The sequence below is a fragment of the Haliotis rubra genome, unplaced genomic scaffold, assembly GCF_003918875.1.
Source record: "Haliotis rubra isolate DU_JTF1 unplaced genomic scaffold, ASM391887v1 Scf1, whole genome shotgun sequence".
NCBI classification, from domain to species: Eukaryota; Metazoa; Mollusca; class Gastropoda; order Lepetellida; family Haliotidae; genus Haliotis; species Haliotis rubra.
In genome coordinates this window covers 5,977,547-6,004,025 of record NW_025764891.1, presented here as the reverse complement: position 1 = coordinate 6,004,025, position 26,479 = coordinate 5,977,547, and the positions used below count along the sequence as shown (strand labels likewise).

Genomic DNA, 26,479 nt, shown 5'->3' with positions numbered 1-26,479 from the left:
TAAAACGATGTCTGATGCAATTCCCCATTTTGAATTGTACCATATGTTCCATGGGGCAGGATAGGCTAACCTTTCGTGATTCAGATACTCATGTAATGTGTCAGAGACTAAAACGATGTCTGATGCAATTCCCCATTTTGAATTATACCGTATGTTCCATGGGGCAGGATAGGCTAACCTTTCGTGATTCAGACACTCATACTCATGTCATGTGTCGGAAAGGTACAATGGACAATTGTGTTTTTTAATTGTTGAACATATTTAGCTATATTTCATTGATATATTTATGTGTTTAATCTAGAATGAAAGGTATGTACCATGAGGTCTCCCTATGAGCATTGTTACCGTGTTGATAGACCAAGGATCACAAAGAAGGCACATTGTAACTTCAAACCCATGAACAACAGATCCTGCTAGAGCAAAATGGCACAACTCTGTTACAGGGGGGACAGGGGGAACAACCCTTCTAATTGTTTTTAAGTGTCTACTAAAGTATCTTCTCTAATAGAACCCCTTTAACTGTCTTGTATATTCACTCCAATAAAAGAACCCTTTTACTTGTCACATATATTTACTCTAACAGAAGAACCCTGTTAACTGTCATGTATATTCACTCTAATAGAAGAACCCTGTTAACTGTCATGTATATTCAGTCTAACAGAAGAACCCCTTTAAATGTCATGTATATTCACTCTAACAGAAGAACCCCGTTAACTGTCATGTATATTCACTCTAACAGAAGAACCCCGTTAACTGTCATGTATATTCACTCTAACAGAAGAACCCCGTTAACTGTCATGTATATTCAGTCTAACAGAAGAACCCCTTTAAATGTCATGTATATTCACTCTAACAGAAGAACCCCGTTAACTGTCATGTATATTCACTCTAACAGAAGAACCCCGTTAACTGTCATGTATATTCAGTCTAACAGAAGAACCCCTTTAACTGTCATGTATATTCACTCTAAAAGAAGAACCCCTTTAACTCTCTTGTATATTCACTCCAATAAACAACCCCTTTAACTGTCATGTATATTCGGGTAGAAGACCCTTTTAAGTGTCATGCATATTTAATCTGTTGAAGACCCCCCCACCCCCACCCAATCCAACTGTTACCGGTACATATATTCACTGTGAAAGAAGACCCTTCTAAGTTCACTGTTGAAGAGCCCCTCTAACTCAGGAAGGAGGTGGGGTAGCCTAGTGGTTAAAAAAAGTGTTTGCTCGTCACGCTAAAGACCCGACTTTGATTCCCCACATGGGTACAATGTGTGAAGCCCATTTCAGGTGTCCCCAGCCGTGATATTGTGTGAACATTGCTTAAAGCGCCGTAAAACCATACTCACTCGGACTCAGAAAAAGAACCCCTTTGACTGCTATGCGTACTCACTTCTAAACAGGTGAAGAAAAACAGATACAGAGTTGTACTGATATTTGTGGTTTATTCATATGAGAAAATAAATACATATACAGCTCTGATAACCACATGCCAGGGACCTGTGATACGCACACAGCATTCTGCATTCAGACGGCAGCGACAGACAGCACGCAGGTGAGGTAGTCGCAGGTGCCTCCATAGTAGTTCCCATCACCGTCCAGCATGTGGCTTCCCATTGTTTCTGTATTTACAGGCAATAGACTCTGGGAATGTGGCAGTCCTAATACTTAATTCAAGTCGCTGAAACACTGTTCGTCAGTGTCATATTTTATGTAGTTCACTTACAGTTACAAAATTTGAAGTACAGAAACAAAACTAGTGTTTCACACACATTCCAACAAATTTTCGATTTAGGTGGTTCAGGTAAATTTGGTGGGTTTTGATGTAAAAAGTTGTCATTTAAGTTCTTATGTTTGTCAGCTCTAATCAGACCTGGGACTCGTTCAATAGAGTGATCTTAGTACTAAGATTATTATAACTCCCACTCTTCAACACAGGCTTAGAAAAGGCTTAGTGCTAAGAGGCTTTGGGGAATGGGACCCAAGCTATTTTCTGTACTTATTTAATTGGATAGGAATGTCCTAAATTTTTTAAATATACAAATTAATAATCTTAATTTCATTATGACTGAATATGCCTAATCTGAATTTTGTATTTGTAGTTTGCATTCTAACAAAATACAATAACCTCAGCCAATCTCTTAGCACTTTGACCAAACTCCTATGAAAACATAATGGTCTGGCATTTTCAAATAGCTATTTTCTGTATTGTCCCTGTCATAGTTTTAAGTTTGATGTGATCAAGATACACACATTTTAATTCAGTTAAAATGGAGTGTCTCATCTAAATAGAATGTGCAATTCAGGTAGTTGCCAGACACATGCCTGCATGTGCTCGTTAATGATGCATCAGCAATGGCACCATTCTTAGGCACCAGGGAGGAAAAAACATCAAGCAACGCTGGGACGGTGAAGGAACTGGAGGCAGTACCTGCTAAAAGACATACCCAGACATATATGTTCAAGTTTCTGGGACAAAGACCTAATAATTTGGTGGTCACCAACAGCGATTCGGCTCTTCAAGTGTAAATTTCATATATTCTACACCAATGGTGTTTGAGTTCTTCAAGTATAAAATTTATATATACTACTCCATTTTTATAGTGATATTTCTATCGTTCCATGATACAAAAACTGATTTTCAGAAAATGTCCACAGTATTTTGAAAAGACATATCTGTTTTCCCTATTAATATATACAGAATCCTATTCACACCATTGTAATGAGAAGAGTTAAAGAAAAGGGTATCAGATTGTACCCAGCTGATCATTTGATTCTCTGAATATCTTATTCCTTTTCCACAAGTTTCCTCTTTCAACTATCTTGCTGTTAGTGACCATCTTGACATATCTTATTTTTATATCAAATCTAAAAACAAGAATGTTTTTCATTGCACTATTGATATTACACTAATCAATAATTTGGTTGAGTCATACAGATCTGAAAACCTGGCTGAAATATGTTTTGTCTGACATACGTTTTTTAATTTTTGTGTTATACCATTTTATTTCTGCCAGAACATTTCAGCAAGGTTTTAAGACTGATAAAAAGACTAGATTGTGTATAAATCTGTACAATTTGCGTATATCCCTGTCTAACTTACATAGCAAATGTAAAAAGACAATTTGAATGACAACATATATTCTCAGACAACATCATAAGCAAATGCTTTTGTTCATCAACAATTCTTTTGTCGTTCATTCATCGATATGATCATGTACAATTTCTCATATGTCCAAATATATTACAAAATGTACAGCATGAGACAGATGTAAGAACATATATTCCTTGTAATCATGTGCATCTCTGGTACAAACATCAGAAATACAAGCTCTTGATTCAGTATCAACATTGTAGGTATTTGTTCCAACAAAACATTAATGACAGGAGCAGTTTGATATGGAATATTTCACCCCAGGAGTTGGTGAATAACTTGGGTAGAATACCATATTGATCAGTATTCCGGTTATATCATGCTATTACAACTGAGTGTGGGAAGAAAGCCCTGATACAGGTGTCAGAGGTTTACCTTTTTGGTGAAACCCATGAGCAGGGACATGGAGCTGATAAATTAGCAATATAATGTGGTGAATTCATGATTAAAATAATAACTAATAATTAAAACATACTGACAATGTTTCCTCAACACAATAATAACTTACTCTTCATTGGTCTGTACTCTCAAAACTTTTATCAACCCTTGGAAGACCTTAGTAGTTTACCATATAATGACTCAGTATTATTTGTGAAAATGTCACCAATAGAATATTTTATTACTTTCTATTAAAAAGGGATAAGTGCTTCATAATAATTTTATACTGTCTATTCAAAATGGGATAAGTGCTTTATCATAATTTTATACTCTATTAAAAGAAAGGATAAGTGCTTTATCATAATTTGTATACTCTATAAAATAGGATAAGTGCTTTATCTGTCGATAATATGAGTAACTACTTGAGACTCATATTGTCTCTGATATTGTGTCATTCTACACACCCAATAATGTTAGAATAACTCAGTTATACAGCGATCTCAATGGAGAAACAGAAGTTCCTTCAGGACATCCTTTGACATGTCATGATCTAAGCGCCAAGTTTTCCAAAGTGTACAAAAGGTCAACTTAATTTGTCACTGTTTTCCTAATTGGACACTAACTCATGACAAACGACTTAAAACACATTCCTAAACTTGAATTCCAAATGACATTGAAAGATAAGCCTTTCTCATTTCACTCTAAAATGCCAATCACTTCTTTTGAAGATTTTCGTACACAAAGTGCAACTAATTTGGACATGTTAGAAATTACCATATTAGGCACGGCACCAACAGCTGGGACCCACAAATAAGAAGTTGACACTGTTGAAATCACTGACCCTTAGAAGATGAGCTGACCACAATAGCAGTAAACATAAAGATGCTATCATGGCTACCTTAGGCTAGTAAGTCACATGTTCACCCCTCGCTTTTAACCCTAGATATTTGGTCAATGCTCAAACTTCATGCTCCTTGCAAACAAATCTCATTAAATTTGTCAAGATTTAATCTAATGTTTGTGTGGGATGGATTTATTTCTGTAAGTGTGGATTCCACTCTGACACTGCCATTACAGCCTTGTATATGCCTACTAAATCTTAGTCCAAGCATTATCACAGAATACATAATGGCTGGTAAAATCCATAAAGGGTCTTTGCTGTTTCTATTGGAAAATTTGGACAAAGGATTGGAAAAGTTTAGGAATATTACATTACTGTATTGTCTAATAACTCCAACCAGTGCACAATTTAATCAAAAGTGAATCCCCAAAGAAATCAAACTCCAGAGGCAGTTTAAGATTCTCTGATGTGAGACGCTTTAATCGGCCACAAAATCATTAAATTTCATCACATTTATCGCCACTTTCCAGTGAACAAATTCAATAATGGTCACTTCAGTGTTTGACTGAGCAAACAAAAGATTGCCTTAGTGGACTTTGCTTCCATTGTGGTCAAGAACAACTATAACAGATGACGATCGGAGTGTCCATCCCATTGTCCAAACTTAATGTCCGGTCTGACAGAAGCCATTAAACAATAAACATTTATGAAGATTTGATCAAAGGACCTCCAATCTTGCCCACTCCAGTGACCCATCTGACCTTGAAATGTGATAAAATTTATTCAATTTACAAAGTTTCAAACAACTGACAAATGTCGCAGTGGGGTACTCTCAATCAAGATTTGTATCTTATACTGTCATAATTATTCAAATTTACCCATTGTTGCCCCAATAATGTGTCTAAATGTCAGATGTTTATCTGACAATATTGCCTCATTTTTAATCAAATATGACACAAATGTTGATAATTCTGCAGTCATTTCCAATTTTATTAAGTCAATAAATAATTTAAGATAAACATACAAACAGAATATAATTGGTACGATTTGGGTTTCAAAATAAACACATTCCCCAAATGAGGAAATGAACTATAGCTGTGTTGAGGAAACTTGTCAACACTTACTGCAGATGAAGATGAAAACTCTCCTAAAGTCCCAGAGTTTGTTCAATGGAAATTGTATCCAATTTCTAACCAGAAATTATCTCCACATAAGCAGTAATACAGACATCCAAATAAATCTTGGCGAGACATTTCGTGAGACTTTTAGTGGAAGCCTGTCAACAATTAATCACCAGTTTCTGAAGTATCGGAAGATATAGCACTATTACTTCAGCTTGCACTGTTATCAAAACAACTCCAGTTTTAGTGCCAGGGATATGATCTCAGGAAAAAACAACTTTTGCATGATATTGAATCAATGTCTGAAAAAAACGTAGTCCCTTGTATCATGGGAGACTGAGTGCATCTCCTAAGAGATTATTCTGCAAGGAATATAAAAAAGTCTGACCCTAAAGGTCGCAATATAGCACCACTTTGTCATCTGCTGTAGACTTTTTTTTCACTTATTTTGGAAGGTAAAAGCCCATCAGCTTAAGTTAATTCCATTTGCTGATTGTGAAAATATAAGCTACAGTGAAACCCTGTTAATCTGGACAGTACCATTCTGAAAGAAATCATTGGATTAACAAGTTTCCAGATTAATCCATCACAGATATACCAGTGTCCTCATAATTATAAAACATTCCAGATATTCAGAAAAGCAGGATTTCCAGATTAAGCAGGTTTCCAGGTTAACAAGGTTTCATTGTATTTGGAACAGATACGACTGCTCACACCTAAACTGGTCCAACAAAAGCAACAGAAAAGTAGCTCTGTACTACAAATAATGTGTGAATCATACATAGGTCTAGCTTTGCTGCTAAACACAATCCAACTACCTTTGCATAGAGCATTGCGGTGTCGTTACAGTAGTAGAAAACATGATCTGTTCATTGTCTGTGTGAAATATCAGGATACATGTTTCTGTTCATCAAGAACAAATGTCTTGCAGTAGTTTGTCAAATATTGGCACAAGTAATACTTCATGTTTCCGCTAAGGCTGTTCATCTTCGGAGGAAGGTCTGTTAACACAAAGATTTGGAGTGGCTAATGACGCCAGTCTTGTTCTGTAATAGTAGGCATCTTTGGCTTTCACAGGCTTTCACAGGGCATCCATGGACAGTTGGATACTCTTTGGTATCCTTGGCAACCAGACACACAGACAGACAGACAGACGGAATGTCATAACATCCATAAGAATCAATGTAATTCTGAAGTTACACAACAATATCCTGTTCTGTGTAGAAAACCTCATCCATATCATGACGCAGCTCATCAGGATTAATTGTATAGCTTCCGGATGTTGTCGTTCTGTCATCATCATCGCGGTAACTCATGGAATCCGCCCGCCAACTCCCACTTGAATAAAAGTCTGTTTGTCTGGGAGGGTAAGATGAAAGATCCATACGATGGTAACCGTCGTTTTGCAAATTATGGGGTGTGGAATCTTTGGCTATATTATGGGATGGAAAATGTTCAAAATGGCACGGGCTGGCCGTGTAGCTTTGAGGGAGGTCATGTGACCTTCCATAATCCATCGATTCCTCCCTAATGCGTTTACCTGTTCCACTGGGCATTGGTGACACAACATGACCACGTGATCCATTTCTGCGAGATGACCGGGACAACTCGGACATGCGGCCATCGTTAAATCGTGTGAAACGATCGGCTCCAATGAAGTGAGCTGGATGAAGAATACGAGGATCATCTGAAGAAACCAAGATTATAAATTAGAATGGAAAAACTGAACCATTAAACAAAATCTATGACAGAAAATTGGAAAGCACAAGTTCACCATTCAAATAAATCATGTTGTTTTACAGATTTCTGTTCATTATCATCCCCTAACCCTTTTGGAAGAAAATACTGAATTAATGCAATATTTTCCCTCATATAATAGTTATTACATACAATTTATCAACTATTAGTGTAAATCAAATTTTGAAAAATACTGTTAGCTTTGTAACTATATAAATTATCAAACAAAGATTTATTTTGTTTTTATTAATGTTCAATAACCACAAACAATAACACTCGCAGGCAACAACAAACACAAGAGAACACCATGCAAACTCATGATGTTGTTATCAATGACATCGATTATGATTGATAGGTACTGACAGGTGCTTGATGAATGAATGAGTGAGTGAGGGGACTGCATGAACAATATATACTAATATCAACCAAATCAAAATTTGCCAATGCTGGATATTGACAACACTCAAGCGCAGGCATGTTTTAATCAACATCACTGATTAATTTAGATTAATTATGATGTAATCTAAATAAAACTTAATTACCAATCAAATGTTATCAGGAACTGGAAAAAATATGAAACATATCCAGCCATTTGTTTTGGTAACCTCAACGACAAACAGCTGATTCAAAACAAACAGGCAATTCATCACAACAAACACCTTGGACAGCTTCTAATCAAAGTTGCGAACTATTCACTATTAAACCAAATCTTGAATCCTTGTTATTAACCAGTTGTTTGCCCGATATTTACAGGGTGCCATGAAATAGCTGTCATAATGCTAATTGTGGCGATAAAAGATGTTCGCTCAAAATGCTACACACATGATCGAACTGTTGGACGAAATAAATGGGAATCTGCGGAACTATGCACAATGTGAGTATCAACATGCAATAAGCCTAACTTACCATGCTAATGGCAGCAGCCCACTTGTCAAGGGCTATACATACCACTGCTTTATTACCATCGGTTTTGATGGGGCAGATTCCGCCGTATTTTTGGCTAGATGTACAAAATATTCTACAATTACTTTCGCAAAGTACATCTCATTCTAAATGTAACAATAATCTTTTGGGAATTTAGACAATAATAAAATTGAATCATGCCCTATAAATTTACAAGTAAATAGTTTAGTTTTCATCAGTTTGAGAAAAACACCCAACCAGAAACTTTTACTTAATTTGATTGTTTCATGTTTTTTATTGATATTAATTCAAGCTGCTCATGTTAAAACAGTTTTCATTCAGTAAGTAATCATGTTTAACCCTTTCTGATACATTATTCTATATTTTGAGAATATGGTCAAATAGAAACTTTCTTTACGTTTTAATCAACTTCAGTGGTTCATAAAGGAACTAAGTGAATTATGAGTCACTTGTGATTAATGCTAGCTTGACATTGCAAATCTACCCCCATAAATTCTACTACTCAAATATGACCAGACATAAACCCCAAATCAATTGTGGTTTCATCTACAGCTGACAGGCTCCTAGACCCAAGCAATCAGTTTTAAATGCTATCCAAACAATATTCAGAAAATTTGTCATGGAAAATGCCTCACAGTCTTTACTTAATGGATCCCATTTATAAATATAACACAATCTTCATCAAAACGAGGGATACGTCAGTGAACACAAACAGATACATCAATGAACTTACAACTTAACTGAATTTAGAAATTTGACAGATACTTGAATGTATTACTCAAATTTTAATTACATTAATGGAACAACAATCATCCTTCCAGACATCACATACCATATATCCAGATAATATAAGTCAAGTTTTCGCTACATACCAAGCAGTCTTTCGACTCCAAGTTCAGATAAAGTAACACTAGTGTACTAGACAGTCAATGACGAAACATTTAATCATCAATTTCTTAGTCTTATTAGAGAATAATGAAGTACGTCTGGAGTTTTCCAAGCAAGAAAACAAGCGAAATTGGTCTCCATTACTTCCGAATATTAACAAAATCCACAAGCCAAGGTAAACCGTCCAATTTCCTTAACCACTCGGGTCAAATGCAAATTCTGTATATCTACAAGTGCAAGCAGCGTAAATTTCAATAGAAGCGACGGCCTTCATTACACTCTGTCAGTCTGACTGAGGAGCCCAGAGTTAGTCTTCACTGTCCAGTGTTTCCCTGCAAACCCTTATTCTATTAGAGCACAAACGGATCCAGACTAATAAATCTATGCCAAAGTCCCTCTCTTCAACAATCTTTACTTACTGCCCTACCTGTTTGTCTAAAGCACCTTTCATAACATTCTTTCAGTCATTGATTACATCTTTGTAAACGGATTGTCCTTTGAGTCTTATGCAAATGCATGTCTGATGTACAGATCCAGTAAAAAAAAAAAGTGCCACTCTGTCTGTGATAAATGGTAGGTAGAGTTCACAAGAAACAAAAACTTTTCTCAACAACAAAAAGTGTGGTTTAAACAAATCCTGACATTTTCTAGTCAGGTGAAAACAATTTATGTCCATCTAACTGATCATTTAAATTACCTGAGTGAAAGGAGTAGTTGATTAAAAGTCATCTAACACAATAGGATGATGTTTCACCTTGGGTCCCTTTTCACAAAATGAAAGTCTGATACTTTACCTAAGTCTGATACTTTAAATAATGGTGGTATTAGCACTACAAATGCTATCTAAGATGGCTCTCAGAGAAACACAAAGGTCGATTATCAGCATTCCCACTGTCTCAAACTATGAATTATATTTTCATACTCCCCAGGACTTTGAGATGACAAATTTCACTGATTTAATAACCCGAATATTTCAAACACAATGCAAAATTTTCCCTACGTCTCATTTCCAGCCAAATATTTCAAAGTGGCAGTTTTTGTTGCAGCCTCTGCAAAATTATCCCGGAAACAAATCCTATATCAATGCCAGGGTGACACCGAGATAACATATGATTAACTGGAAGCTTCTAAGAAACTATTTTTCTTCATAATGTCACTTTTAGTCTGACTGCTGTGGCATATCGTCACCACTTCATGGCTGATCTGGTGTGTGGTGTATGAAAGCCGCAACTGTGGGACATATCAATGTCAGACGTTTCCAAGAGCTCACTCTAGACTGTTTACACACTTCTTTCACTCAAGTGCCCTAACCTACCTCAACCGAGGCCTTCCAGACCTCGAGGGCTTTTCTCTTGAGATGAGAACATCCTCCCATCTTAACTGATCCCTACAAGTACTATGGGCTTGAAATTTTGAAAGCCTGTCATTACACTGAAGTATACACATGGTCTGGCTTGAATTATGCTCCGTTATCAATAGGAAGGCCATTTCTAAATTTACATGCCAATATAACATAACATTTGGAATCGATTTGTATTCTTAAAATGTATCTGGTGAATGTATTTAAGTTAGAAATGTTTTAAACATACCCATACACAATTGAAATATTTGTATGAAAAATGTGTTTGTATCTTTTCAAATTTGACCAAACTTAAAAATACATGATAATTTCAGAACGACACTTTGGGGATGTTTAAAATACCCCTGAGCTTCCTGAGGAAACTTAAATAATCATTACAGCATTGGGAACCTCACATGAAGATTCCACTCCCATGGGGAAACATTAGCCAGCTTTCTGGCTTCTCTGCAGATAACCTATCTCTGACTTTATCATTATCTCACAAAATACCCATGAAATTTGCCTCCCTAATGGCATTAATCTAAAACCAATATGTCAGGAACTTGCCAGCTTTTCACAAGGTGATTTTCGACTCAGGCTTAAACCGACATTGCATAATCACCATGTTTGGGATAATAAATAATGGCTCTGAGATATTTGGATATCTCAATTCATGCTTAGATAACTCTGTTACACTTAAGTTCAATCAGTGGATTGACTTGTGTTTACATTTTGTTCGAAAGTTTTCTTGTTTTTGTATCGTAATCGCCCTTTTCAGCACGTTTGGTACTTGTTAGGTCTTTGTAACTGTGATACAATAACTTTTGATGGCGCTAAATTGACATGGATCCAAACTTGAGGGTTGTCCAACTTAACTTAAAGATAGGGATTAAATCAAGGTCCTTGAGTTTTGTAAACAAGGACAGACTTTGTCACTTGAGGGTCCTTAGGTTGTGTACATGAACCTGATATCTATTCATTGATAAAGGTCTATGTTTCATCTCAAAGGAATGTTCTTGTCAAAAACGTAAATATACCTCTTTACATGTTGTGCAAATGTTTGCGCTTACAGGTCAAACACAATCTCATTTCTCATTCATACAAATTGTACTATCTTAATACTGGACTTAAATCAACTATCTTGACTAAAACTGCAGCTTATTGCAACAATATTTCAAAATGATTCTAAGCTAAATATAATTTCAAGTTTTGAAGTTATATTTTGAGCATCAGAAAAATGTTTGAGAAAAAGCAGTTACCTTGAAATCCATTATGTCATAATAAATACATTTCAAGTGGTTCAATGGCATTTGCCTGGTGAACCAAGATTTTTTATGAAAAAAAGGCAATGTCAGAGACCATACACCAATATGGTCTTTAGAATGGTCTTTAGAGACCATATACATAATGTACCAACATATGGTCTTCAGAGACCATGCACTGATATATGGTTCCTGGCAATGTTGACTGACAAATGTTTCTTGACTGGTTGATGATAGTCACACAGGGAAAAAGGTGCATTATTGCAATGAATGGTTTTGCCGAATTTGCATTGCCTGCATTTTCTTTAGTGAATTCATGATTAAATAAGCAGTAGGTGAAGTTCATATTGTTGAGATATTTATTCATAAGAACTAACTTAAACTATGTTTTCAGTTATGAAGGCGAAATACACACAAACAAAATTGAAGTTAATTCTTAAATATTGACAGTATCGGTGACCTCAGATGAACACTACTAAAATCATAGAATTTGGGTCACTGTTTTCATCAGCTTATGAGTCAGCAAATGCAACTTCATTTCTTAAATATCAACTTATCTGTGCTACTAGACTAATGCTTAGTCTCTGAATATATAAAATTTTGATAGTAACAAACAAGTCCATTTAAATTGAAAAGGAGCCCCAGGAAGACCAGAGATTCAGAACCTGAGGAAATCGCGACTTGCTTTATTTTGGGCTTTAGCACATCAGATAGGGCTTGGCAGTAGGGAAAATAATGTAGTTCAGGGACTGTGAGACAGACTACTGTGCTACCTTCATGTGTCCTTATATTAAAGACAGGATAACCCAGCACTAAACACCAAAATATGTGTAATCATAACCCCACATATGTTTATGATAATTCCATGAAATATGGCAGATTAAATGTCCCTGTGGGTTGTGAGTGACAGGCACTAGAGGGCGCCACTGACAACTACTCTCTACTACCTGCAGTCATGATGTTATCAGTTTAACTGTACTGAGACTTAGCGAGATGTCACCACTCCTAAAATCATCTCCTGTCCTCTCTACTGAAGAGAAAGAGCCTACTTTTCCAAAGCCCATAAAGTGGACAATTTTCCTTTTTGTGAGTGAAATAAGCGTATAATTGGACATTGAAAAGGTGAAAAGGTTCTTTTAGCGGTGATATCTTTTCAGATCATAGTTTATCACAATACTGAATTGTTGCTCCAAATGGTCAACCATCCTATTCAAAATCTTGAAAACAAAATTCCCTTCAAAATTATCCATAATCTACCACTATGTGAACAGTACACATTTATTCAGCCTTCATAAAAGATAGTTTCTTATCAAAGTAAATATTTATACAGTCCCTGTAGGGTGACTGCATGTAAGACACGTTTCATGTCGGTCTTGTCAAGTGCTCACAACTTCAAACCATAATTATAGTGGACATTCCTTTGAAAATTATATGGTTGACAATCAGGCCACTTGTCATCAAGAAATTTCATCAAAAATAGATACATACTTGAACTATATAATTTTTTAGGTCATGAATAAAAAACGCATCAAACAAATTTTTAAACTGCTATTACTTCCTTTTTGTGTCTTATGCCATTTCCTAATTTTTTTCAATTTGTTCCTCGAGCTGACATTTTTTCATGTTTCAAAGAACATGATCACAGAACAAAGGGAGGCAATGTCTGTTTATTGATTTTGTATTTCTGTGAGTTTTCGTGATTTTACAGCATCCCAAACTCTCCCAAACTACACTCAGTTTCAGCCAAACCTAAAACCCAATCTGACCATGTTATCTGTAAACAAGTCCATTATTATGATATTTTCAAAACTTACTGAACTCACCTACAAATTCTCATCATTTACCATTTGAGATCTATTACACTGATTAACAGTCATTAGGGAAATAGTCTTACCTATATCATGTGTAGCACTTCTATTGCTGTTGATGTCTTCATCACTTCCACCACGACCACTGTCACTGGTGCCTGTTTCTCCTGAAGTTTCACTCATAATGTCATCTGGTTTCTTTAATATCTCCATTAAATGACGAGCCTGAAATTCAAAATAAACCCATTAGAACATGAGACTGACATATGTATGTCTTTCAAGTTAACAAAGTGATGAAACTAATCACAATCTTATGGCACAATTTCAACTTCATTTTCTCATGGCAAAATAAAACATCTGTAAATGAGACTAGTTTTCAATATTTGCTTCATCTAATTAGGAGATAAACCTATTTTGATTTGAAATTTCTGGTAGTCTCACAAGATCTTATAATTATCCCATATTATACCTCAATTGTAACATGATGATCAAAAGGCTTTAGCACACTATTCTTTTGTTGTATTGAGAAATGGATAGTTAATTTTGTATTATATACAATTAGATACCTGATTCAAAGAGATTTAAGCATTGTTCAAATAAACAGGTTTCAATCTGCAGCTAATGAATTGTACAGTGCTGTTTTCAGAATACACATAAAGGCTAGCTGATTTGATTTGTTCATGAAAGAACTGGACATATTTCATTCATAAAATCACATGATATTATTATCAACATTACTAACCCACATGAAGAGTACAAGTCAACAAATGACAACATTTTTGTTCATGTTTCTTTCTATGTTTCTGACATCATATTAAGATAGTTTCACCAAAACTGTTCTGAATTAAATAGTTTCATAACAAATGTACTGAATTGAGTTTCATTGTTTTACTATCTTAGATCTAACCAGTATTGGAGAAAGACAAAAAACAACTTTTCAGCATTTCATTATCAGCAAAAACAATTGAGTCCATATGCCTCACAAAACATAAATAATAAAACAAACATTACACATCTAAATAACACAAAATGACGTCAAACAATTTGTGATAATATGTCCGAAAAACAATTAAGCCTAATACATAACTGTTACATCGAGAAGAATTGATTGTTCTGTACCACTGACTTTACCTCAGATTCATTCATATTTTGTATCCATGTTTTATCGGTGGGGTGTGGCGTCACCGGGATATTGTTTTGTACTGGAATGTTAGAAGGTTCATGTGCACCCGGGCTGTTCATGTTGTTTTGTTTCTCAACCAGTGAAGGAATGGGGGTCATCATGAGATTCACCTCCTGAGAATTCTGGTAAAACGCAACCAAGAATGTACGTAAATATACAGAGCGCCATCTAGCAGACTGAGAAAATGTGAAAAGAACAATGTTATACTTTCAATAGAAAGTGAAAAATTAATTCAGTGTGCTCACAAGTCTATCAGCATAATTGTAATCTTTTCAGCAAAAACATTTGATTTGAATTTTTTTTTCAATCATCTGAATTTTGTAAAAGCATTGATTGCTTTAAAAAGAAGTGCGTAGATTAAACTTTCCTGAAACTTTGATGACTGTGGTTTATAAACTAATCAATGTCATGCAAGATGTCTTCTCTTTTGAAGACAAAATATTCTTTTGAAAGAAAGTAAAAGTTGTTTCTTCAGTGTTTTAAAATTTTAACTCAATACTTTAAAATTAAGTTCTTCTTGTTCAAATAAACAGCCATGGTTTCAATCTGCAGCTAATCAATTGTACAGTGCTGTTTTCGGAATACACATAAAGGTCAGCTGATTCAATTTGTTCAACTGAATTACTCTGAACAGGTTCCACAGAATTACCTTCAAATTAAACAAAAAATTTACATCTAACTTATATGTATGACAAGCCTGACTCCTAGCTGTTTCTCAAAAGTGTTTCTTGGGATTAAAAAGTTGAAATTTAAAAAAAGGCAGTCAATAGAATAGCAACAATTTCTTAATTGAAATACTCTTGTTGTCTGTTACGACACATTGTCACAATGGTCAATACTCTGAATGCTTATTTGTAATTATGTTTTAAAACTTAAATCTTACAGTGGCAGTGTGTCAATTAAAACTAAATTATTTGAAATGGACACAATCTGCAAAATTTGATACTGACTGTTAAAAAAACAATCAACAGGTTTGTAAAAACACAAATCCCATAGGATCTTGACTGTGTTGAAGAGTGGCGCTGGGAGCACTAGACTCAGGTGTTAGCAGAGACTAATTGTAAAATTACAGACAAATCGATGTTACAACTAATTATACCTACCGATTGGGAATGTTCTGTCGGTGCCGGAACTCCAAACGTTGACATCGACGCATGGCCAGAAGAATTGCTCATGTTGTGTATATCTCGATCATCTTCAAACGTAAAACTAACTTCCTTTTTATTCCGTTTTAACTTTGTATCATCATTTTCATTTGAGTCTTTGGCTATGACTAAAAAACTGTCTCTGTTTGAAATTGCTGTTAATGTTTTGTCCTCGTCTGTTTTAATCATAGCTGATCTTCTTTGCTGGCGCTCTCTGTCAATTCTGCGAATCATGCATATCGTTGCAAATATCGCAATTGCTAATATAACTGTCACTGCTATCAATATAATCACAATCATCATATTCTTTTCAAGCACTTCTGAATGCCCTTCATTCCTAGCCGTGCCGTTAACATCGACAACAAAAATGTCCAAGGTCGCAGTTGCCGATTTTGAATTCGTTCCACGGTCATTAACAGCAACTTTTAGTCCATGAAATCCTAAATCTGACGATTTCATCACACGAGAAACTGCCAATTCACCATTCATTCGGTTTATATTAAACAAACTTCCTTTGTTACCAGATATGATTGAAAAAGTTAATCTGATGAACTGGATGTCAATGTCATCTGTGTCTTTAGCAGTTACTTTAGTGACAATAGTTCCAACCTTAGTTCCATAAGGAATACGCACGGTCTTGTTGGATTTGGTCGGGTAGGTGATGATAGGGATGTTGTCATTATCATCTCGGACATGAATTGTAACATGAGCTGTATCATGAAAACTGGTTATCATTGGATCTTGTACAATCACAGTGAAGTTATACTTTTTCTGAGTTTCCCGATCAAATGAACGCTTGCTTGTGATTCTTCCAGTATTTTCGTCAATAGCAAACCACTTATTCACCTCCGAGTTTGGCCCAAATGCAAACTTCATGTTTGGTTTTTCATCCTCATCCGTGGCAGTCAGATTCAGAACTGGTGTTCTGATTGGTTGATTTTCCAGAATATATCCTCGGAAAACAGGCACAGTGAATCTGGGTGGCTTGTCATTCTGATCCAGAATCCGGATAAGGACTTTGGCAGTTGATGATTTTGGTGGGGAACCATGATCCGTGGCTATCACACCAAACTCATACTTTGACACAGTTTCTCTGTCGTATGGTGCTGTTGCAAGCAAAGAACCAGTCCCGGGGTTAATGGTAAACAATGATCCTGCATCACTATCTAAAGAATATGTCACTCTACCGTTCTCCTTGCTGTCCCAGTCTTTAGCAGTTATTTGCAGAATCTCCATACCAATCTTGTTATTTTCCACAATTTGCCCAATAATTGGCACATTATTAAACTTTGGTGCATTGTCATTCTCATCAAGAACCTTAACTAGGAAGCTTGTTGAGTTTGTCTGAGGGTTATCTCCCTTGTCTTTGCAGGTGATGGTAACATTATGTGTTGGGGAGCTTTCATGGTCCAGTTTCTCTTTCAGGCTTATCTTGTACACGTTGTTCACATTTGCATTGAACTTATCAAGGGAAAAGTGGGCATCATTCATATCACAAGTAAAATCTCCATTTTTACCATCATCTCTGTCAGTAACAGACACATGAGCTATAAACCTGCCTGTTTCTGCTCCTTCTGAGATATCAGATCCTTCTGGGGACAAGTTAATGTTTATTTCTGGTTTGTTATCATTTTTATCAATAACATTAATAACAACAGGTACTAACGAGGACCGAGATGGCGATCCTTTATCCCTGGCCTCAACCATGAACTGGAATTGCTTATTCTCTTCATAATCAATATCGCCTATAGTGTACACCTTACCGGATGTGGGGTCAATAGCAAGGGCCTTACGAACTTTGTCAGAGGCTCGTGAACTCAAATGATATGAAATTTCGCCATTTGCTCCTTTGTCCTGGTCAACTGCAGATAATTGAAGAATTGTGGCATTGACTGTGCCATTTTCGATGACGGTCACGTTATATGATGACTCTATAAATGCAGGGCTGTTGTCGTTGACGTCGGTGACGGTAATATTAATCAACACAGATCCAGTCCGCTGAGGGTAGCCTCCATCTTTAGCTACAATGGTCACTTGAAAGAAGTCTTTGGTCTCACGGTCTAGACTATGTTTGACGACAATCCCGAGATCAGACGTTCCAAAATTGTGTTGTACCTTGAGATCAAACATCCCATTTACAGGAATAATTTCATAGCTCTTAATTGAATTATTGGCTCCAGTATCCTTATCAATGGCACCACTTGCCAATAACATATGATTAACCGGAACCGATTCTGGTAAGCTGAGACTGACAGAACCCTGGGGAAATTCAGGTTTGTTGTCATTAATGTCCACTAAATCAACCTTGGCCTGCATCAGTTTATAGAGGTCATACCTATTTTTTGACACGTCTCGGATATACACAGCAATGTCTAGGTTCAAAATACACTCCGGCTTGCCCTCGCAGACATCAGGTGATTCCCGGTCGATTACTTGTGCCGTCCGAATTGTACTGCTCTTTTCGTCAATTTCAAAAAGTCGGGAAGATGGGTTCCCTTGAGAGAAGAAGTTGAATTTTAGCCTCTGAAATACACTCTCTGTAACATTGCCATACAAATAACTGTCTCGGGCCACATTACCGACAAAGGTATTTGCTGATTGCTCCTCTTTCAGTCTGTAGGACAGCACTACCTCTTGAGCTGGGCACAAGACAGGAAGTAGAACAGCTAGTGGAATAAGTGTTGCCATGGAAACCATCTTGTTGCTTGGTGCTTTAACTTCAGGTAAATATCTTCAAAAGTAATGTGGAAAAGTTGTCAAGAATGCTGCAAGTTGTTGATCATTATGTCTGTCGCTTTCATTCAAATTCAGTCAGTCACACTGTGGTTATCTACAAATGTTGAATCTGAAAACAAATGAAAACTGAATTATAATCAAGAACAGCATGTAAAAAGTTTTCTGAAGTAATAACTGAAAGAGGGCAGAAAATTATTATATGTACATGTATAACGTCAAATGTCCAGAATAGAAAGAGATTACTATTACAGACAAACACAGATACAAACACGCTTGAACATGGATAAAAAATTATATCAGACAATGGAAAACATTTTCAGTGTAAACCAATTTCCTTCTCCCATCAGAACCAAGGCCTAGATACAGCATCCCCCCATGATCAAATAATTTGGTCAGACAAAATCTCAAACTTGATCAAGCTGGCAAAAAGGACGAATAAATACAATTACACACACATAAATGAATAAAAAGTGTATAAATCAATCCCAGCTGACAAAAAACTCCTCATGCAGTACAGCAATTTAAGTCTTACACGCCAAATGAATCGCAGCATTGAAATATATTGCAATAACTCCAGCAAGTTCTGCCAAATCGTCCCAGGGATGTAGAGAGAAGCCTTCACAAATGCCCCCACACCATGAATGATGCAGCCCACGGTCCTACCCCAATATTTACAGCTGAGATTTAAAGCACTCAAGCCTGTCGTTACGCCTCTAACAGTCTCGGCTGCCGATAGGGAACTGGTGTTAGATTGGCCTAACGCAATAAACGGGCTCTGCCATTATTGCTCTCTTATTGTTGTTCAAACTTGGGGTTCAGAGACAATGCATTATATAGTGACCACTTCAAGTATGTTTTCTTAACAAACAGCTCGTGTAAGAGGGGCATTTAGTACTGTCATAACAATTAATAGCTCTTTCAGAGAAAGTGAGAAGTGTTCAAGACCTAATCTGCCCTGACTGGTAAACCGTGCCCTTGTTGTTTTAACAGTTTAGCTACCTGTAACGACATCAAAGTGATGAGAAAATGGCTTCTGTCACCTGACTTGCTGTCCAGGTTGAATGATACTTCATGATGGCTTTGACAATTAATTAGCAAGTAGACTACCTGTTAAGTGGTGAGAATGACATTGCTAATTGATGAAGTAATATTATCAGAGACGAATGGAGTAATCATTCTCAGCTACAATGTTACACATTCTTAACCCATGATCCAGTGTGCTTTTGAAATAAACAATACTAGGTTCCTTTCTTGTACATTGTTTACCTGTAATGATATAATCACTCATAACAGCTAAACTGTTAAATTACATTTTGACAGACATTCATAATAACACATAACATTGAAAATATGGTTTTCATTACATATGTAACAATTTCAATATTTTGGGGATAAGTACATATTTCTGTCTAGTCTATTTATAGATCAACTGCTTTATTTTTGTATCAGAACCCAACTCACCTGTCCAATTGCAATTAAGTTTCAAATTGTGTCATTCATGTTGAGTAGTGTTTTCTTTAACTAGTACCTAATTAGGTTTGAGACAATGGTATGACAAACGTTGTCACACCTCAAGTCATCAGTCTGTCCTAATTAGAGTAATTAGAACATCATTAACACCTGCCTATCACACCTTGACCTAATTAGAGTCAGCAAACTGTTGTAATAGCACTCAGTTAGAATGTGATTTTAAGTGTCTGCTTTTACATGCTTTGGACTCTCATGTCAAAATACATCGGTCGGCACAAGACAATGGTTGCAAAGGTCACTGTATTGATTTTCCATCACTTTGAATTTCACTTACAGTAATGAAATTGAAATTCCCAGGCTAACTTCCTTGATCCCTAACAAAGTCCAGTTGAAAAAGCATACATTGGTTAAATTCCTTTTTGAGAGGAATTTCTTTGCCGCTAGGGAAAAGAATCCAGAACCTACACAAACAACAAGGTGAGTTGAAATGTATGCTTTCTTTTGGGTTTTTAACCAAACAATACAAATATATTTCCTATGAAGAATATATGTAACTAAATAAAATTATTGTTATTTGTGGTAAATAGTGTTTCAATATTTTCTCATACCTCTCATCCCAGAACATGTGCAAAGTTTCAAGCACAAACTGTTCCATCCGTAGTACTGTCCATGAAAAGAATGGATTTGCACAGAAAAAATAACCACAACAAAATCTATCAACCATGTGATGTGAGTGTTAACAGTAGTCCTTGTACACAAGATGTGTCTACTCTGATGCCCATCAGTCCTTTAAATCTCCTAAATTGTGGCCACAAAATAATGGACAATTTGTTGTATGGTTTTCTATGTGTGACCAAGTTCAAAAGCCCATAGGGGTCAGATAAGCTTTACTCCCGAGATAATCTGTCACCCCCCTTACAGTTCAGAGGTTGCGAAAATATCTGGCCATCGACAAATGTTCAAGATGTCCTCACAGTGAAAGGTTCAACTTGAGTGGGTGGAGCAGACGGTCACCACAAAGACAGCCTGGTGGTCAACACCACAGGGGGCTAAGGGAGGCGACTCCATACACAATACCTGCTCCTTGAGTAGACATTATACCTACATCTTTACAAGGCCCTCTTAAAAAGGCCGATGAATCTTATCGAAGCTCAGTGTCGTAAGACGTGTTAAAGATATGAATAGTGGACAGACGAGAAGGCTTAGCTGGCAGCAATTATCGAGACTTAATGATCGCTGAACCAGTTACAAGCATGATATGGAAACAAATTTGGAGGTATAATACCTCAGTTGAGCTGGTAGTATCTGTAGAATCTGGAAGAATTAGCTGAACAGATTAGACAAAGCCGTCTGTCAGGTGGGTGGGGGGTTAGGGTGGGGGGAAGAAGAGACTGAGACCAGTAATATACCACTTTTACAAACTCACAATCGTGTCTGGTTGACTAGGAGTGGAGGAATTTCTTTGACAAGATTCAATAACTTTTGTTAACCCAGTATATAGGAGGTGGTATCCCGCCCATATCACAAACCAGGGCTATTTTAGAATGGAGCCATGCAGTAAGTGTCTGGTTTGAAACTTACCACATGTCTCAAGACACACAGATGAATTTGTATGATAATACTCTTGGCATGATTTTGAAGACGCCAAGAGGACAACCAAACTGGTAATAACAGCCCTTCGAACATGAATTATTTAGAAGAGAAATTGTCCCTGCTTGTACACACGTCTGTAAACTTTCCGTGATAAACAGTGATAGACTCACACACTGAGCCTTCTCTGATGCAATTTAAAGCAATTTTCATCAATTACTCTACATGAGGACACACTGTGTCAAGACTAATCTGACAGGTAGATTGTTGACTTTTGTGAAACCGATTACAATCTTTCACCTACTTCCACTCATAAACTTTCTTAAGTCAGTGCAATCACACCAACATAAACATTTTCCGCTTCATGAACACAAAAATTACGATTCCCGACTCACACACTTGTAAAAGGAGACCTTCACTCCTTGAAAACCAACACTAAGAAAAAGCCCTGCCAATCCTTCTTGATTTGAGCAGGGATATAATTTTCAATAACAATTCTCTCAAGCCCCTATTCTTACACATCCCAGCTTGACTTGTCTCTTTAATGACAAAGGAGGAATTTGTGAAGCCCTAAATCAAGCTAAATTGTCCAGTGTGAAACCAAGATTCTTTGCACTGGTCACCTTTGTTTGAAATTCTATAGTGAGCATGAAATGACACCCCTTACCTACAGATACCATTACCCTCGCATACCATCAGATTCTCAAAGCAACACTCATCAAATATTTTACAATTGTATATCGCACAAGAAGGTCAGTCTTCAAGTTTCAATTCTTCTCGTACTCTTCAAGAGAATGACAATATATAATGTACCATGATTATTTAACAAAACCTTTTCAAACATTGACAAGAAAAGTTATTACACATTTATCTTTTCCCGAAAGATTTAAAGAAATATGACAATGCGGCAACTCTTGAGAACATCGAACCATCCTATGATTTTTTAAACAGCAAGAGTCAAAGTACGGGAGATAGAATTATCACTGACTGATCGTTTCAAATAGCTTGTAAAAGATCCCAATTAAATATACATGTAAAACAAGAATAAGTCAAACTGAAGAAATGTTATACCTGACAATTTCATAGATTTTCTCTGAAATTTGACACAAACTTGTTGGATCCACGATCTCCAGACTTATCAATAATAAACAGAGGATTGTGGGTATGAATACTTAACGTGAACACTCAAGCCGTGATTTCTACTGCTGGCTAAAGATCATGAGACCCTGTATAACGTGTTCTTGCAATTCCATAGTGAAGGGTGTAGTGATTACATTACACAGAAACTCATATCAAATTCTTTTATGATTATTACTTACAAATCACTTGCTCTGCACGAAATTACTGTGATCAGATAAAACTAAGTAACTCAATTTTCCATGATTGCCAGATAATTATACTTTCAAGAAAATTATCGTATTTAGAAGTTGTTTGGGTCATTTTATTCAGTGATAATAATATATTGTTATGAACAGAGTGTATACATATGTTTTTATTAAAAATTACTTTGGAAAGTGGTGTGACAAAACATTTTGTTTAGTATATGTGACAAACTGTACAATTTCGCGAAAGCAAAAGGAACGCAATAAAACATTTTTCAACACTCCTTATGATTGGACAGACAACTAGATACAATTCGGTCAAGCATCGTTTTTAACTAACCGTTGATTTAATGTGCCACTGATTTTGTCCTGCAATGACAATAAACAGAAATATAATACATGTGATGCGAACATGTTATTTTTGTCATGATTTATGAGTTACAAGTTATGAGGTCACGATCAAACATATCGAAAATCAAACATCGTGTTCATGTGAATCATTAACAAACATCTTTCCTGACATAAACGATAAATGCATTGAATCGATTTGCGTATTTCAGAATGGCATGAAAAAAACCCTTCAAACAACGAAACGTGACACTTTAAACAGTTTAGCATTGATTTTTCTAAATTTCATCATTTATAGTATAAGGGAAATAAAAAGAAAGTTTAATGTTATTAAAAGCATGAAAATATTTAATTCCAGTACACATTTTTCAGCCTGTTTTTTCAACTATGCTATAAAGGATAATTCAATAATATATGAATGTATAAACTGAATTATTTTCTTCAAAATAGTATTGCATTTTACCATGCAAGCGATTTGAAAAATTCATACTTCATTAAAGCTATTCACTACATGAGAAATATATTGAAGTCTGTCCTTCCATCAAACATGGTTATGACACATATCGACGCATGTTTTCATAATTATCAACATATTGTGCCTTGATATCAATATGGCCATCTGGGTATCAACGGTCGATTGATTTAGATTCCCCACGATGGCAGCTGACCAATGTCCAAGCAATTATTTCCTGCTGACAAGTTGACTCACAACTTTCTTGCATAATTTTTTGCATTGATCATCCATTCCTCAGATTGACAAGTGCATTCTGTGCCACATAATCAATTCTTACATAACAAATAATGCCGCCTTAGGATCCTTCATTGGATTGTCTTGTCAGAAAATCGATACAGATTTAAATCGTGTTGCCAAATAGTGTCAATCCCAAATTAAGCGTTTTCGTTTTTGTTTTCAGTTCACGTCAAAGAATGTGTTACCATCTTGAATAGACATTCTCATTTTTTGTCATCGCAAGTTAAAGAACATTATCAAGTTATAAATGATAGACAATTTTGACAAATTCAACAAGATTAATAAGACAAGCTTGACATTCTATTTTATTTACCTAATTCAAAAAACCAATTGCTTAAACTTCATGCAAAGGCTCATGTGTAACATATCAAATATTGATGATCCATAAACAAATAATTTAAAAGCTATCTCTGTGCATGTTGTCCATATCAATACTTGATATATTCACCTACCTGTATGTATGGAAACACCAACATTATATATCATAGCCCTTGATTCATCACTCGGTTCTGTTCTCTGCTGTTCTCTGGTACAAACTGATACATCAGCTTCTGTGTCAAATCATCTTATACCACCATCCCTATTGACACTCATCCTTATATCAAATACCGCATCAATTAGGAGTAGGTGAGAAAATCAGGTAGCCTGTCACCCCTCATCAGCCAACTCAGGTAAATCCCCGAAACAATAGCCACAGGTAACGGGTACATGTCCCCAACACAAACAATAGACTGACAGACAACTTACCTATACCACGCAGTGATTAAGAAAAGAGCTACCTGTCGGAAGGTGTGAAAACGAAAGTCTTGTTAACTTAACCCACCTGTACAGGTAAACCTCCACTCGTTGTCTATTGTCTTCTCAGGTAAATTACCTGTTTGCTTTGCTTCTTAATACAATTTTCATGGCTACTTGATTTTCATCAATGCAATCTTCCAGTTACTTAGATTTTCGAAAGCCATGTCATTGTCTCTTGATAAAGAGAATCATGTGTTTGTACATAATTAGACAAATGAGTTTTCTTAAGGGCACTCTGTTCTTTCTTAGGAAGTTCAGGTACTATGACAAAGGTTTCGAATCCCCATTCATACGGTGTTAAAGACCAGGATGTGTTATGCCTACCAGTGTTATTTACTCATGTATTTCCAACAAGGATCAAGTCTAGGGTACCTAACCCTCCAGGTATATTCTCTACCTACTGGTGGGTTAAGCTCAGAGTGAATTATGTTAATGAACTTTAAGTTTCTTCTAAACCTTGGAGTATGTGATTCAGAAGATTATAACTGCTGATACTGAGGTGAATCAACTAAGAAAATTAGCTTCAATTGAAAGTGTTTTCTTAGAACCTTTCAATGCATAGATTATTTGTATCTTGAGATAAAGAAGCAGGGAAACACACTGATGAAAGTACAATTGTACAGGATTGCTGTAGACTTTGTCTGAAGACATACCGGTACTTCTTTTGTTTGGTTCTTAAGGTTTAAGGGCTAAATATATAGCATCTTTGAGTGGTATTTAGAAGTTGGAGCAGTAAGGAAGGATAACAATTTATGGATGAACAACTTCCACACCAGAAAATAACCGGTCTCGATTACCTGCAATTCCACTGAGTGTAAAAGACAAAATAGCAGTGAAAAATTTATAAAGCAATCACTGAAAATCAGTGATGACATTTTGAATTTGATACCATAGCCTCGAAAATTCTACTTAATTAAAATGACAAGTCTAAAAAATAATTTAATACACCTCATAAAATAAAAGATACCAGATAGCCACAATAAATAACCTAAAAAATTATAATTTGCATCTGGAAAGTCAAGTTTGCCAACCTCGACTACAACTGGTTGTATATGTTTCAATGAATAACATTGGACATCTTCAGCAATGGCCAACCTTGACTACAACACTCATTACAGCCTCTAAAATTCTACTTAATTAAACAAAATAATTTAATGCACCTCATAAAATAATAGATATCAGAAAGCCACAATAAATATGAATTTTCATCTGGAAAAGTCAAGTTTGCCAACCTCAACTACAATTGGTTCTATATCTTTCATGTCAATAACTTTGGGCTTCTTGAGCAATGGCCAACCTTGACCACAACACTCACCATGTAGATTTCATATGATAACACTGGACCTCTTGAGCAATGGCAATCCCCAAGATAATCCAAAGTTACTGCAGTTGTATTATAAATTTCCATGTATCCAGGCTGGCCACGGAAAGTGTCTTGGTTACCATATACACCTCGCCACTGACATGTTACAGGACACCTTACTGTCTATAACTATCTACATTATCGCCATAGACAAGCTTGTTTGGCAGCTGATCATATCAGCTGATTAGGGATCCATGTCTATGTCCCTGAAACAAGCACCTGTCAATTACAGGGGAATGTTGATCACCATCAGCTGATAGTAGGTCGCATGATAAGCTGTGTGAAATTCAAGTTGATGTAATGTTGGTGATTGGTAGGCCTG

General features: G+C 36.1%; 1 protein-coding gene across 6 annotated transcripts in view; it reads right to left on the bottom strand.

Annotated features, from left to right (window-relative positions):
- Nucleotides 1-1,424: 1,424 nt before the first annotated feature.
- Nucleotides 1,425-26,479, bottom strand: part of LOC124275650 (protocadherin-1-like) — a 305,204-nt gene continuing 280,149 nt past the window's right edge. For 3 of the 6 annotated variants that reach the window (XM_046711375.1, XM_046711298.1, XM_046711454.1), the window contains 4 exons: nucleotides 15,738-18,624; nucleotides 14,583-14,756; nucleotides 13,538-13,676; nucleotides 1,425-7,180 (listed from right to left, as the gene is read on the bottom strand). In XM_046711375.1, the coding sequence (XP_046567331.1) occupies nucleotides 6,690-7,180; nucleotides 13,538-13,676; nucleotides 14,583-14,756; nucleotides 15,738-18,476 (3,543 nt within the window). In that variant the 5' untranslated portion in view covers nucleotides 18,477-18,624 and the 3' untranslated portion in view covers nucleotides 1,425-6,689. Of the gene's footprint in view, nucleotides 7,181-7,772; nucleotides 7,793-8,136; nucleotides 8,231-13,537; nucleotides 13,677-14,582; nucleotides 14,757-15,737; nucleotides 18,625-26,479 lie in introns of all 6 variants that reach the window. The other 3 variants (XR_006898366.1, XM_046711639.1, XM_046711563.1) reach the window with 3 other exon arrangements.